Source organism: Lactuca sativa, chromosome 1 (assembly GCF_002870075.4).
Source record: "Lactuca sativa cultivar Salinas chromosome 1, Lsat_Salinas_v11, whole genome shotgun sequence".
Taxonomy (NCBI): domain Eukaryota; kingdom Viridiplantae; phylum Streptophyta; class Magnoliopsida; order Asterales; family Asteraceae; genus Lactuca; species Lactuca sativa.
Window position 1 is genome coordinate 94953743 of NC_056623.2, and position 15600 is coordinate 94969342.

The following is a 15600-nucleotide window of genomic DNA, read 5'->3' on the forward strand; positions in this document are numbered from 1 at the left end:
GTAACATATAAACTTTTTGCCATTTTATTATATCAAAATACTCAAGTATGTGTCTCCCCCCAAATAAGTAAAAATGTAAAAACGGGGCCATAAAGACTCACATTTGGAGCGTGATTCTCGAGTTTAGACGGGAGGATTCGGTGGGGTTTGTGCTTCGTTCAAGACCCGATACCTTCACTAACAATAAATGAATCTAGTTTTAGATTATTGAGCTTCACTAAGGTGTTCAAAACAGCAAGTATTTCAGATTTTTAAGGTGAAATAAACTCACCCAAAACAACTACAGGGGCTGTCGACAGAAACGGGTTGTCGGGGGATGTTTCCGACAACTTTCTCTCCCCTTTTCGTTCCTGTTTCGCAGCAGCACTTGAGGGAGATAATTGAGCAGGAAAACAAACAACTTCAGGGGTATAATCGACACATTTAATGGTTGTAACAGGTGGCTGAACTCGGTGGTGGCTTCTCCTTTTTGCTTCCCGAAATCACAGTAGAAAATACCTCTAATGGAGGTGTTCTTGATGAACTTCGAACAAGAGAGAGGAGGTAGAGAGGAAAGAGGTTTGAGGTTGATCTTTTATGGGTTAAAGGTCTATAATAGTTCCCCTTTTATACTCTCTTAAAAGCTATCTTCTATCCTCCAGGGTGTACCTTTGGTCATTTTTAGAAGTAATTCTATTCTTAAATAAAGGCATGGGTTTGCATGGATGAGAGAGTTGTGTGTGTGAGAGAGAGAGAGAGAGCACGTGAGTTTGATTGTAGAAGGAGTGTGCGGCCTTCTCAAAGTACTCTCTTACCATTCCCTCCATAATTAATGGTACTTCTTTGTTTACTGATAAAAGTTACTTTACTCCACCTTACCTATATTTGTACTATGAAGCATGATTTTTGTGGGGGAAATTAATGCATGGACAACCCATATCGAACAAGGAGTGAGGAATGATACACATAGGTGTTGACTTTGGCTTTAGTCCCTAGTTCTAGTAGTATTATAGGCACTAGTCTTTAAATGGATTATTGTATATCAAAAGGTAGGATTTGTGTATTCATGATGTCTAAATTTCAAGACTATACCCATTCATACACAAACATGTATCCTATACTTTATTTTAATTTGTTACACCCTTGTCATATATTATGATAAGGTTTACTTGTAGTTTATTATTACGTATAATACTTAATAGGACTTGGATATTTTTCTAGATAAAACGTATTTCACTACATATACATATTTGGATGTATCTTATTGATTTTTTTAGCATATAACCAGTCGCATTCCAATAATAATATATATTAAACGATTCTTATTGTTATAAATATATACTTATTTTTATAAGAACATCGTACATTAAGTCCTCCATCACAATTAGTTATGGTCGTTATACGGTGGACCTCGACCTAATTTTTACGATTGTTGCATCTGCTCCTCATCACATGTATATATAGATGGAGATATACCCTAATGTGAGAGATGGAAGGGATCTTGAGGATCTTGAGTCAAACCGGGAACTCAACCCACAAGGTAAGTAATATTCTATAAATTGGTCCATCAACAATTTATATTTATACCATAATCATCAGATTTAATGATTACATTACATATATATGAAGTGGTCCCATAATTATCTAACAATCTACAATTGGACCATAAATATATAAATGTATATATAATCGTATAAGCGCTTTAATGAATGTTATCATAATATTGGTACCCTTAAACAATCTCATCCACTAATCATAACAGTATATGATCAAAGCGGTCTTCGTTACAATTTACGTAACTAAACCTATTAATGGTCACATATACATTTATAACCAACGACATAGATTAAACATGATGTGTGGTTTTAAAATCTAAATAGATTTCCAATGATTTCCTCTTTAGATTGAAGTGAGATCAAACTTCAGGTTACATGTATGTTGTCTTCTTAAAAACAAAAAAAGCAAAAAAAAAAATCAAAAAAAGAAGACAATTCTTATTGATGTTGTCAAGGGGGGGGGATGTTTAGTTCTACTATGTTGTCACTTGATCATTAATTGAATAAGAGACACTCTTGAAAGAAGAACATTATGCATATGAGGGGGAGCAAAACTCTGATGTTTTTCATCTGAGGGGGAGCAAAATCTAAAGGGGAATAGACATCAACATTCTACTTTAGATGTATTTATTCAATCATTATTTCATTCTTTATTAGTTTGGTTTTGACATCATCAAATAAGGAGAGATTGTTAGGTCACTCAATGGTATATATTTAATGATGCAAAATATATACACTATAGTTACAGTTAGTTAGTTAATATGAAGATATGCTGATGAAAGTTTATATGTCGAAGAGTGAAGAACATCCCCTAATGAGTAAAAGACCCGAAAGACACTATCAACACTAAAGGCATGAAGAGACCATCTACTGAAGACTAATCAGTGTGTCCATACGATGATGGTTATACATTGATGACACACTGATCAGGTGATACACTGCACACTCATAAGCTGATGGTACTATGTGATGAAGCTGAAGCTGACGTTGAAGTTGAAGTTGAAGCTGATCAACGTGTCGCCCTGACACTGATGTTGATGTCCTGATCAACATGACTCCCTGAAGTTGATGCTCTGATCAACATCTGATGTGCTGGTGCTGATATCCGAATTTGGATAAAATCTGATTTGTTCCATTCCTTATATACATGTTAAGTTTATATTTAGATTAGATACAATCCCTTGATTTATGGGATTCACAAGAATAGATTAGTATATATTCATGTATTAGGATAAAACCCTAATTGCATCTTGGTGATCGTCTTTGTGACCTTGTTCTCTTGGTAAAAACTTTCTTTCTTAGTGAAATATATATTTGTGATATTTTTGTGTTTTTCTTAGATTTATTATTCATATACTTGTGTTATTATTTTGCATTTCCATTAGTTTCATACACAAGTGCTAGGGGCTGGGACCATCACAATTCCTTAGGAAACCCTAGGAACCCTAATTTTGACATATAATATTATTATTTCAAATTTGGGTGGTTATCTAGTTTTCCTTATCATCAAGAGGCTTGGAGAATACCTTAAAAGGGCATCCTAAAATTTTCCATGATGGAAGGTTTGGAACCCTTCCCTTGTTCAACTCTTAAACAATTACAACTTAGCCCTTGCACTCTTAATTACTTATAATTAATCCGAAAACTAATTCTAATTAATTACCGATTAATCTTAATTAATTATTACTATTTCAAATTAATATATTAATCACATAATATATTAACAAATCATTTATTACAATTTATTAATCATATAATAAATTAATAATTCATCATCTTTCTATAAATGTCATTCTATCTAGGTTCTAGTTATGAGGGCAACATAAAAAGAAGTTTGTTTTTAATTACAAGTATATACCAATTTAGTTATGAGCTTAGACACATTAATCCAAGACTCTCCCCCTTTCACCATGCATAATTATTATGTTCAAATTCCTAAGTGTGGCAGTCGGTTGTCTTCTAAAGTCTTCGAAGCACCATAACTTTCTTTCCTTCAATTTTAAAAATACTTATGACTTATTCACCTAAAATATCGGAATATATGCATAAAAGTACAACCAATTATGTATGTATATACAAAAAACTCTTATATTATTTTTATGTTCAGAAAAACTCTTATATTAATAGTTATCATTGGAAAAAGACCAAAATACAGTTTTTTAAGAGAAATTGACAACTATAAATCTGATGTTGCTTACATTTTTGTTTTTTAGTACGACATTGATGTTAATTATGATACAAAACAATTAGTTAAGGAGGGAAAAATCAATCCTAGAGCTCCACATAGAAAACACAATCGAACAAAAACAATCGAAATAAATGTATGTTTTGGTATGTTTTCGCATACAATCAATAAAATATAAAGAATATATGTCAGATCATATTTTTAGCCGGTCATTTTTCTTTAAAATTTGCAATTTAGTTTTATTTGAAACGTTAATTATAGTATAATAGTTTTTCTGAACTTAAAAATAATATAAGAGTTTTCTTCTACGATAATTAGTTATGTTTCTCTCTCTCTCTCTCTCTCTATATATATATATATATATATATATATATATATATATATATATATATATATATATATATCACTAAAATAACTATAAAATAGCTAAGGGGTGTTTGATTTCATTCTAATTGGATCCGATTGGAGCTTTTACCTGACTCGGACCGAGTTATTCCGTTTGATACCAAGGTTTATACTCTTACTTGGTCAGTTGATGAGTAGTGAATGGTCTAACTGTCTTGGAAAAAAATAACGCTGATTCGGTCCTTCGCATCATTTCACGTATTTGCCCTTCAACGAGACTTTAACTCTAGCGCCTCCCAAGAGCGATTTCATCCTAGTTCATCCCAAGAACAACTTCATTAAGGCCGTCGTCTATAATTTTTGGGTTTGAATGTTTTATCTATAGAAATGACAATTTATTTATTAAAACATAAAGTAAAGGTGAGGAAAATCGAAACTTAGGAATTGTGATTTCTAATTTGGGAATTCTTGATTGGTTGACTCTATCACAATTAGAACTTCACTCTTGAAAGATTCAAGTGTCAATAATCGTATCATTGAAGCAAATGAAGAAGAAAATAGAAAGTAAATATTGTTAGAAGATGTTGCTAATGTAAGGAAGAAAAAGAGCTCTTAAATGTCAAAATCGAGTTTTAAAAACTATTTGCTTCCTTCGAGGAGGTGTGCCATTTTTTAAAGAGAAAGAAAAGAGAGACTATACTTTTAAAAAGAAAGAAAAGAGAGATTGTACTTTTAATGAAAAATATGATTATAAATATAATTAATTTTTTTTATTAAAAATGAAATGATATTCATTGCTATCGTATAAGATGTCATTTTGGTGTTAAAGCCTATGAATATATGATGAAAACAAATTTTGCTACATAAAGTTAATATGGTTATTATGTATCATTCAACATAGTCGGTCAAAGATAATCAAATACATGGTTTCAGTAAGATGTGTATTTTGTAAACAGTTTTAACTCAGTCGGCACTAATTTAATTGGTAACTATCAAACGATCCTAAGTTAATTATAATTCAAATATTTATTTCTAAGACTTTTTTTTAAACTAATAAACAGTTTTATATTATTATGATCGAGTTAAACAAAACCAAAATATGCCCAATTTGATTTGATCAAATAATAAAGCTCGGCTTTTAAGAATGATCCGGCTGAAAACCTGTTTACATACCACGGGTTCAACCTTGAGTTATCCTGTAGCCTGGAGGGTTAACCGAATGATTTCATGTTCTTCAAAGAACCAACCTTCATAAATCACGCGATTCCTGGGAAATCATGGAGGTAAAAGCATCATCTCCCACAGATATTGTTATCGAGGAATTCAACAAGACAAAGAAAGACTGGGACGATGGGTATGTTCAAACCCTAGACCACATTCACGCCATCGAAAACTACGGGAAATCAAGATCCACAGCCACCGGTGACGTTGCCAAGAAAGATTCTTTGCCCAGATTGAACGGCCTTGCTCAAGACGGACTCTCTTTGCTGACTACGGCACAATTCAATCTTGATCTTTTGGTCCCTCAACTCCCTACAGATGATCATATTCAAAATGCCCGAATGTTGCTTCTCTCATGGAGCAAACAAATTCAAAGGTACGAACACCCAATTCTTAATCCATATCAAAGTCTAGATAATTTTCAATCCAAATCGAAATACCCAATTCTTGTTTTTTCTTATTTAGTCTGCGATCAAGTTTGAGACATGCTAATCTGCAAGCAAAATCTAACATGAGGAAAGCTGCGAAAGAGGAGGTACATTACAATTCCATTCCATCCATATATCTTTCCTTTTCTTCAATAAATGGTAATTAAGTAATCGCATCATTTGGGGTAACTAAATGCATAAAAGCCCAAAGCTATACATACACTAGCTCAATAACCTGTAGATCAACTTAAAGGCTTATAAATGTGATCTTATATTTATCATATTTGGTATCAGAGGGAGCTTCTCTTGGGTGGTGGAGAAGAGTCAACAGTTAGAAGGCGTAATTTACAGTATGTATTACCATAAATTTCATCAATGTTTATAATACTCCAATTTCTTTCTCTATATTCCTTATGTTAATATTGTTAAAATCAGTATACATATACTTAAGATACACTAAAAATAGTATATTTTACAATCAGGACAAAAGCTGGAATGACATCAGCAGCAGAAAGCATTACAGAAAGCCTTCGAAGGACTCGACAGCTTATGGTTCAGGTTTGTTTCTCTTAAACCCTAATTCCTTTCCCCATTTGTTACTCATGATATGACATAACAAATTGTACTGTGTTTGTATTGGGCCCACATTACTGGCAATGAGATAAAAATTGTAACTTTTTGTCTCTGTCCCACCCAAGAATGTGGGATAGATAGAGACTTACTATGGATGTCTTATCTAAGCAAAAGACATGAATGCCCTTCTCATCCTTGATGATACATGATATCTCTTTTTCTTACTTGTTAATGTATTTACAGGAGGTTGAGAGAAGTGGAAACACACTCATGGCTTTTGGTTCGTCCTTTCCTTTCATCTTAATCTTTCCATTTCCTACTATCGAAAATTGTTTTGTTAGAATATAAGGGTAAAATGGTCATTTAGTATCAATCATTCAAAAGGTTTCTTCAAGTCTATAAAAGAAACAAACCTTATGTATACATCACTTTATCCACACAACAAACATCATTACCCATTTAGCCATTTTACCCCAAGGTTCAAAAAAAGAAACAACCCCTTATTTTAAAATTATAATGGTGTTGATAATTTTAAATAAAAATATATTTTTGTTTAGTACAGAGGAATCAACAGGAGTGTTAAAGAAAGCAGAAAGTGAATACAAAGGTCATCGATCACTACTAACAAGAACACGTAACTTGCTTTCAACAATGAAACGCCAAGATGTTATTGATAGGTTAAACAAAATCAATCTTATATCATTTCCTTTTCAAGATTCATCTTTAAAAATAATGTTTTTAAGGTTGAATATTATGTTTGCAGGGTTATAGGTATTGTGGGATTAGTGATTTTCTTGTTAGTTGTTCTTTATGTTGTTTCAAAGAGAGTTGGAATACTAAAGTTGAAAAACATAGCTCTTGCTTCGATAAAAGCTGCTATGGCTAATAAAGCGGAAATTGTTGAGAGGGCAGATGTAGGTGGTGCTATGAACCACATGGGTCGGGTCAATGAACATGTGGGCCCGAATGTTGACTTTAACTTGGAACAACCGATGATGCATGATGAACTTTGAATATTTAAGTTGCATATATTTTTGTTACTCTTTTGTTTATGATATGAGATGTTGGCTTTTTGGGGTCAAACACACTAATTTCTTTTAGTTTGGTTATGTATAGATTGTTATTATTATTATTTTTTTTTTTTTGTTATAATTTTTTGATTTTGAAATTGATATGTTGATTATCGACTCTATGAAGTTATTCTTGGCAAGTTTCTTTAACTGTTTTTACAACTACAAATGGAAAAGCTTGTTGGCTTCAAAATAGTAATGAATATTTATATATTTTATAATCAATAATAGCAACACACTTGCATTGTTTTACCAATAAGAACAATATATAAAGATAACATCCTTAGGCTAAGAGGTGTGGTGTGGGAGCCAGAACCACACCCAGCTACCCTACATTGAGGGTGCGGTTTGGCTGGTGCGGGATAGGAGTGAGGGGAGGCTACCTTGCCCTCTTTCTCCGTGTGATTGGCTGATTTTTTTTTTCTTTCTCTTGAATGCAACGGCTACTTGGCAAAAAAGAAAAAAAAAACATTTTTCTTTTTTATTTCAATATAAACGCCTATAAACAATAAATATTTAAAAATTAAATTTTTTAACACATTTAACACTCTATAAATACTAAACAAATCTAACATAATTTTCACACTTATTTCTACATATTCTCTAAAAAACTCACTCAACGACAATGTCGTGATCGTCATCTTCATCCTCTGATCCAATGGTGCAAAAAGATACATTATTTGTTGGTTCTGTCATGACAAAAATAGTGACGTATTTCCAAAGCCGACAAGGTCCGTTCATGTTCACAACCTCAAACAAGAAGACCTCCACTGAAGAGAGATTGTGATGCCAGACACAATTGTCTTATAGAAGACTATTTTGCAGATAACGTCGGGTACACTGAAAAGTTTCAACGACGGTTCCGGATGAGTAAAGAGTTACTTTTATGTATTGCTGGCGATTTGGAAGGCCGATTTCCATATTTCCAATTGAAGTGGGATGCGAGAGACAGAAAAATGTTTTTCTCTAATTCAAAAATGCACAACTGCATTTCGTTAGTTAGCATACGACATAGGAGCAGATAAATGGGACGAGTATTTGAGGATATCTGAGCGTACCACACGGGAAACTATGTACAAGTTTGCGAAAGCTATTACTTTGGTTTACGGGGAACGATATTTGCACAAACCGACGATCAATGATGTCCACCAATTATGTACGGTGGATGAAAATAAGCATGGGTTTCCGGGAATGCTTGGTAGCATCGATTGTATGCACCGGTCGTGGGCATTGAGCCCCAACATATGGCGGGGTCAATACATGAAAGGCGATCATAGAGAGCCAACAATTGTTCTAGAAGTAATCACATCACATGATCTTTGGATATAACATGCATTCTTTAGTCAAGCTGGTGCAAACGACATCAATGTTCTCGATTAGTCGCTAGTATTCAACGACATCTACCTTGGAAAGTCGCACGATCATATAAGCAGGACAAGTACTGCAAGTCGCACATGATCATATGAAGTGAAAAAGTTGCAACACGTAATGTACGTGTGCATCATATTACATAATATGATTCTAGAAGATGAAGAAAGAGCGATATGCTGATATGACGCAAACGAAGTTTTGTCAAACGCCGAAGAAGTAGTTGTTGGTACGCACGCAAGAGTATATGGCACATAGAAGAGAAGTACATGATCACGACATTCATCACTCCCTTCGTACGGATTTGGTGGAACACATTTACTGGGCCACATACAACCTAATGCAGAGTATTAACACGGTGATTTGTTTGATGAATAAGAAGAAGATTTGGATATGTTCATCGACGACTCAGGTGAGGATCCGGATGACAAGGACGACAATTCGGAGTGACATAGTTTATTAATAATGGTTTATTATTTTTATTATGTAACTGTTAATTATGTTTTTTCTAGGTTTTATTCTGTAATTTTTATTTTTAAGTAATAAAATATTTCTATTTTAATTGATTTTTGTGTTTATTAATAATTTTTAATTAATTTTATTTATTTATTGAATTTTAAACTTTAAAATTATATTATTTTTATTTTAGAAAAAAGTAAAAAAAAAAAAAAAACAATGAAAAGAAACCATTTCCTGTCTTTTGGTGAGTAGAAAGCTGACTTGACACTGAAAAAGTGAGTGGTAGAGTGTGAGTACCATAAACCGCACCCAAAGGGGTGGTGTTCCCGGGTGCGGTTTCAGCTCCTTTCACCCTCCCGACACAGTATATCCCTCCGGCCTAATAGTAACAATATGTAATTTGAAACTTACAAAATTACAAACATTAGGTTACATGATATTGTTGTTATCAATAAAGATATGTAAGTTGCTATTATTTGTAAAGAAACAGAATTTCATTTTCATAGCTCTAACTTTGCATTTCAACCACAACACAAGAGGATAAACAACTAGCTTCTTTAGCATTAGCTGCAATAAATGGTAAGAAACAGTATTCAAGATGAATGTCGAATACAATTGCAACATATAATCTAAAACAATACATCTCCAATTTCTTGTGGTTTGTAAAAATACAAAAAAGCCCTTTGCCTTGTTTTCATAGGTAACAACTCTTGAGTGGGGTTTCATCCGAAAAAGAAATGGCTACACAATCTGCATGTTTACAACAAAAATCAAGTTGATAAGATAAAATTATTCAAAAAATATAAGAGAAGATTAACAAAAAAAAGATCCTTATAGATACCTTATCCGTTTTTGGCGTTTAATTTTTCAAGAAGAATCTTGTTCACAAGCCCTGGATTTGCTTTGCCCTTTGATTCTTTCATCACCTGATAATTTGGTTTAAAATGCTTAAATTATAACATTTATAAAAAAAACCCTAACATGAATTTATGAGAAGCTCAGTTTAGAGATAAAAAGACCAACCTGCCCTGCAAAAAAGCCTTGCAACTTGGTTTTACCCCCACGATATTGTTCCAATTGCTTTGGGTTATTAGTAATTACTTTATCAACTATTTTCTCAATCTCAACAGGGTCAACTATCTGTAATAATAATAAAAAAAAAGTAACTTTTTTAATAAATAAGGGCACATTGTAAAAAGTTTTAGAACTTATGGGGAAAGACTCCTTTTTTCAAACTTTATCTTTTAACTTGTTCTTTTTAAGTCAAAAAGAAACACCCATATATAGCTTGTTGTATACATAAAATCTGTTTCTTTTTTCGACTATATGAATGTGAGTAAATGACCATTTTACCCTCTTGTTTAAAAACAATATAGAACAAAGAGCTTGCCTGTACAAGATCTTTCTCTTTGATAAGTCCCTTAACAGTTCCACCCTTTTCCATAAGTTCAAGGAGTATCTGCACAAATTTACACACAAATCTTGACCAATATCAATAAAGTTTTAATTTTTATGAACATTTATAAGATATTAAGCAATAATCGAATAAAAAGACGCACCTCTTTCCCTATCTTTCCACTAATAGTTGCACTTTTTATAGAAGCTATCAACTCACTTAATTCTTGAGGGCTAAGTTTTATTTCATTTATAGACAACTTTTCATTCTTCATGTATGCAGCAATATCTCCCATGATCCAATTAGCTGCTAATTTTACATCGGGTACTTTAGCAATTGTGGCATCAAAAAAATCCGCAACCTGAAATACCCAAATACATAATTCAGACAATAGACAGTTGACAGTTGACAGTTGATAGAAAATGACCGACTGATGTCAATGAGACAAAGATTGCAAATCTAGTCCCACCTAAAAAGGCGAGACATGGACTTGGTCTTAATATCTTGTCTATGTAAAAAGACGTTAATGCCCTTCTTATCCTTATGACATACATTAACATCATTGGCAAGAAAAAGGACATCTTGCATGCTTAAACCCATTTCCTCATATCTTCTTCTTTTCAATTCCGGAAGCTCAGGTAAGGAATCACGGATTCCATTGACATATTCTTCTGTGAATATAACTTCCGGAAGGTCAGGTTCGGGAAAATATCGATAATCTGCAAGTCCTTCCTTTTTCCTCATTGTAACTGTTTTCTAACAATAAGAGCAAAGAAAAAAGATAAGCATTCTAAAATGACCAAAATGCCCCTAGTGAGCAAGAAAACATGTTACAAAGACAATACCTGAGCTCCTTCTTCCCATAGACGTGTTTCTTGTACAATTTCCTCAGCTTGCCCTTGGTTATATAATGCTGCTTGTCTTGCAATCTCAAAATCAATAGCTCTACTCATTGCTGAAAATGAATTCAGATTCTTTATCTCCACCTATCATTCAAAAACCATGATGAGGGCATTTACGTCTTTTGCACATACAAGATTCTTTATTTGAGTTTTTGTTTTGTTTTTGTAAAAAGCTGCAACGGGGCCCACGATCTTTTCTAGATGATCTTCATTTTACCTTGATATTTAACATAATGAAGAAGAAAAAGGGAAGTATTTTATAATTTATACCTTGGTGCCAAATTCTAATTGGCCAATTGGACGAATGGAAACATTGACATCACAACGAAGTGATCCTTCTTGCATATTTCCATTACTAACCCCCAAATATCTCACTACCCTTTGTAATTCTGCAGCATATTCTGCAGCCTCAATTCCAGTTCTCATATCAGGTTCAGAAACTATTTCTAGTAAAGGTACCCCTGCTCTGTTCAAATCAACCTGTTTCCAACAAACAAATGTTTAATACTAAAAAAATTACCAAACTATCCCTGGTTTTTAAATAATCACCTGAGAATAACTCCCGGATCCCGTGTGAAGAAGCTTCCCTGCATCCTCCTCCATATGAACCCTAGTAATCCCAAATCTTCTATGCCCTCCACCAAATTCAAGTGGAAGATCCAAATCAATGAACCCATTTGTAGCAATTGGAATATCAAATTGTGAAATTTGATACCCTTTAGGAAGATCAGGATAAAAGTATTGTTTCCTATCAAACTTTGAATTCAAAGACAACTTGCAATTGAGTGCAACACCAAGCATCACTGCATACTCTATCACTTTGGAATTCAAAACGGGTAAAGCACCGGGTAAACCCATACAAACGGGGCAAATACATGAATTTGGTTGTGACCCGTAACTGTAAGCACAGCTACAAAAGGCTTTTGTCATTGTTGCCAGCTGTACGTGTGTTTCTATACCGATGATTGCTTCATAATCTTTAAGAACTTTTTCAACAGCTTTTGCTCGAGGTGTTTCTGTGAAGTTGGAGTGAGTTTGTTGTTTTGTTTTTGTTGTGGTAGTGGTTGTTTCGGTTTGTGTGTTTTGCATTGAGCAGAAGAAAACGTGTTTTCTTGTTATGAAGGTGGAGGGACGTGGTAATAATGGGCGAGATTGAATGCCTTTTAATAGTGTAAGAGCCATTAAACTGTTCTTTAAGTAATTCAATTGGCTTGAAACAAGACAACGTATCTGCAGAGTATCAAATTAAGACATAATCAATCACACTGAAGAACAATTAGTGTAAAACTACACAAAATCCACAAAACTTGAGGTGGAATTATACCATTTGAGTCGTGTTTTCGAAGATGCGATAGCGAATTAGCAATAACTTGAATTAGATGCTAAATTTGAAGCTTACGCAAAAGGGGATTTATGTTGAAATTAAAACCCTTATTGCATTTGGAAATCTTGCTCGTAATAGCATGAACATTCAAGATTTTTTTGATGAATTTGTTTGGGAAGATTCAAGATGATATGTAAAGCATCAAAGGTGTTTACTTTACCTGATTAGAACTCAAACGAACTCTGTCGATGCAATGAACATCCCGACAATGATTGTATTAGAGCTATCTTTCACATCCCCGAATACCAAAATCCTCCAAAGAGATTCAACCGTCAGTTTACGAGTGAGGTTTTGATAAGTTTTGTGGAACGGCTGTGACTAGTGACAACGTAGGAAAGAATCGAAAGATGATAATGTCAAATGTTGATTACATATTGTATGAGTGTTCGAAAGACACATCAAAGTGGTCGTGCCGGAGTGGTTATCGGGCATGACTAGAAATCATGTGGGCTTTGCCCGCGCAGGTTCGAATCCTGCCGACCACGATTTTATTTTTTAACTCAAAAAGTTGCGAGGGGAAGAAGTGCGAACTCAAAAGGTTGCGAGGGGTTTTTTTTTACTCAAAGTGCGAGGGGAAGAAGTGCGTACTCAAAAAGTTGCGAGGGGTTCTTTTTTTTTTACTCAAAGTGCGAGGGGAAGAAGTGCGAACTCAAAAAGTTGCGAGGGGTTTTTATAAACATATTGCTTCAAGTTTCAATAATTCAACTCCCGATTCATCTTTTTGATAACATGAAATGAGGATGACGGAGAGGTTGCAGCAATGGGGTGGAAGAGCGATGTCGAGATTCTCCTTTAGAAATGCCACCATCGTCGTCTGTTTCTTAAATTTGATCACCGCTCTGTTTTTGATTCACTGCTTTCTATCTTCTCCCACCTCTAATGGATCCGATTCAGGTGCATTTCACTTACTTCACCTCTCTTTAATATAGGGTTCCATTTATACTTAGATTACATTGTATTAGTAATAAATTAATCCTTTTTTTTTGTTCCCATTACTTCATTCCTATTGATTGCTCAAAACCCCCTATTTTGTTGGCATAATTGTCACTTTCTACGTTTTAGATTTTGGGGTTTAGGTCATATGATGTTACTAATTCTTTGTTGAGAACGTATCTTCAAAGCATCTGATAAAATTGCCTTTTGAAATTTAGTTCTGCTTAAGTATGTGAAGGAATCTGAAGAACTACGTCGTGCCATGGAACCTGTAGAACTTATAAAAAGAGTAAGTTTTGAGTTTCTATGTGAATAAGTTTCAGTTGAATTAGATTATAGAGATAATTGCAGGAAATAATCAAATCTTTTCATAATCATAGCATCAAACTTGACGTTTTCTACTGCTTTCATTGTTGCTAAAAAATTGATACTTCGTTGTAATTTCCTGCAAATATCCCTACGATTATCCTCAAATCATGACTCCATCTAATGGGTGTGTTGATATTAGATGATCTTGAATAAAAACGAAAGATTGAGATTTATTTTCCTTAATGTGAATTTATTTTGATTGGAAAATGGAAAATAGGTTAGAGAAATTGAGAGAGAAGGTCATGAAGAAGTTGAAACTGTTCAAGAAAAAGATGCGAAACAATCTGCTGCACTTGATTTGATATCTAGGCTGAACAATCATCGCTCCTATTCAGATGCTGATAACCAAAAAGGTAATTACTTTACTTTCTTGATTTCACAAAATAAATTTAGTAAAATTTTAAGTTATGTTTTCAAGAAAGATATACACTTTGATTTATGAACTTCTGTTCACTTTATATCTTTTTCAGCTCTAGAGGAATGGCGTAAACGAAAGATGGAAAGAGCAAGACAACGTGGCCTTGGTAAAAATGGAACTACCAATTCTCAAGAATGAACTCTTTGTTCCAAAAGAGTTTTTAAGCTCTTCATGGAAACATATAACTTTTTTTAGTATAGTTTTTTGCATAGCGAGCTTTGCTTGAAGTTGATTATACGAATTTGTGTAATGGTTTTGTAACATGTGTGAGTTTTTTGTATGATTGAATATATGTTTATAAAGAGGTAATAGTTGTTTATGCAATGGTGTGTCACCTTTTTTTCAACCTATACAACAAACTTGTTTTTAAGACAAATGATGTGAAACTTTCGGATTGCAACATGGAGTTGGTAGAACCATTTTCTAGTACCATGATCATTGAATGAATTTTGGTTGATAATAATACTAGTCTTGATGTCAATTCTAGTGGCATCCACTGATAGACATGAACAAAAAGACTGGTCTTAGATCAAGACCGAACTGGTCTAAAACGAGACTGGACCGAAAAAGTAACGGCCTGAGACCGTTTGGGACTAGTAAAAAAACAGACCGTTCCAAGGCCTGTCCCAATAAGTCTGGTCCGAAGCCGTACTAAAAAAAAGGAAACCAAAGTTTATAAATATATTATTTTGTGTTAATTATACAATTTTAAATCACACATTATCTAACTTTTTTCTTTTTTCTCGTTTATTAAATTTTAGTGAATCATTTTAAATAAATATTAATTATATATTTGTTAACGGGAAAATTTGAAATCGAAAAAGATACACGAAACGACTTTGAGAACGAGACCAGATTTGAGAAAAGACCGGTCCGACTAAAAGTTGGACCAGACTGTTTTGAGACCGATTCCAAAAAGACCAGACTTTCAAAACTAACCCGAGACCGGTCTGGTATTGCAAATATACATCTCTATCCAGTGATGTTTTAGACCTCATATTTGTTGGGGCTTCC

The 15600-nt window shown here is 33.7% G+C and overlaps 3 protein-coding genes and 1 non-coding gene across 4 annotated transcripts; 3 read left to right on the plus strand and 1 right to left on the minus strand.

Annotated features, from left to right (window-relative positions):
• The first annotated feature begins 5215 nt into the window (after positions 1-5215).
• LOC111885930 (uncharacterized) lies at positions 5216-7419 on the plus strand. The gene is made up of 7 exons (XM_023882166.3): positions 5216-5662; positions 5752-5821; positions 6009-6064; positions 6197-6272; positions 6531-6567; positions 6850-6964; positions 7051-7419. The coding sequence occupies exons 1-7, from the start codon at positions 5343-5345 to the stop codon at positions 7298-7300; spliced, it is 924 nt and encodes a 307-aa protein (XP_023737934.1). The 5' UTR covers positions 5216-5342; the 3' UTR covers positions 7301-7419.
• Positions 7420-9725: 2306 nt separating this feature from the next.
• Positions 9726-13186, minus strand: LOC111885929 (glutamyl-tRNA(Gln) amidotransferase subunit B, chloroplastic/mitochondrial). Its single transcript, XM_023882165.2, has 10 exons — positions 13027-13186; positions 12032-12712; positions 11753-11962; positions 11426-11566; positions 11133-11336; positions 10744-10941; positions 10575-10643; positions 10208-10324; positions 10026-10110; positions 9726-9934 (listed from the first exon to the last, which is right to left on the minus strand). The coding sequence occupies exons 2-9, from the start codon at positions 12662-12664 to the stop codon at positions 10027-10029; spliced, it is 1656 nt and encodes a 551-aa protein (XP_023737933.1). The 5' UTR covers positions 12665-12712; positions 13027-13186; the 3' UTR covers positions 9726-9934; position 10026.
• An 83-nt stretch (positions 13187-13269) lies between these two features.
• On the plus strand, positions 13270-13351 carry TRNAS-AGA (transfer RNA serine (anticodon AGA)). The gene has a single exon. It is a non-coding gene; the product is annotated as a tRNA-Ser (tRNA).
• Positions 13352-13536: 185 nt separating this feature from the next.
• LOC111885969 (uncharacterized) lies at positions 13537-14905 on the plus strand. The gene is made up of 4 exons (XM_023882207.3): positions 13537-13760; positions 14018-14088; positions 14386-14521; positions 14639-14905. Exons 1-4 carry the CDS (start codon positions 13601-13603, stop codon positions 14722-14724), a joined length of 453 nt encoding a protein of 150 aa, XP_023737975.1. The 5' UTR covers positions 13537-13600; the 3' UTR covers positions 14725-14905.
• Positions 14906-15600: the final 695 nt, after the last annotated feature.

Bases quoted from the DNA above. Each gene is read 5' to 3' on its own strand.
- LOC111885930 (XM_023882166.3), top strand. From the start codon at position 5,343: ATGGAGGTAAAAGCATCATCTCCCACAGATATTGTTATCGAGGAATTC. The intron at 5,663-5,751 runs GTACGAACACCC...TTTCTTATTTAG, and splicing joins TGGAGCAAACAAATTCAAAG to TCTGCGATCAAGTTTGAGAC. The intron at 6,965-7,050 runs GTTAAACAAAAT...TTATGTTTGCAG, and splicing joins CGCCAAGATGTTATTGATAG to GGTTATAGGTATTGTGGGAT.
- LOC111885929 (XM_023882165.2), bottom strand. From the start codon at position 12,664: ATGGCTCTTACACTATTAAAAGGCATTCAATCTCGCCCATTATTACCA. The intron at 10,325-10,574 runs GCAAGCTCTTTG...TTATTATTACAG, and splicing joins AAGAGAAAGATCTTGTACAG to ATAGTTGACCCTGTTGAGAT. The intron at 10,111-10,207 runs GTTGGTCTTTTT...CCAAATTATCAG, and splicing joins AAGGCTTTTTTGCAGGGCAG to GTGATGAAAGAATCAAAGGG.
- LOC111885969 (XM_023882207.3), top strand. From the start codon at position 13,601: ATGAGGATGACGGAGAGGTTGCAGCAATGGGGTGGAAGAGCGATGTCG. The intron at 13,761-14,017 runs GTGCATTTCACT...TTTGAAATTTAG, and splicing joins CTCTAATGGATCCGATTCAG to TTCTGCTTAAGTATGTGAAG. The intron at 14,522-14,638 runs GTAATTACTTTA...TATCTTTTTCAG, and splicing joins AGATGCTGATAACCAAAAAG to CTCTAGAGGAATGGCGTAAA.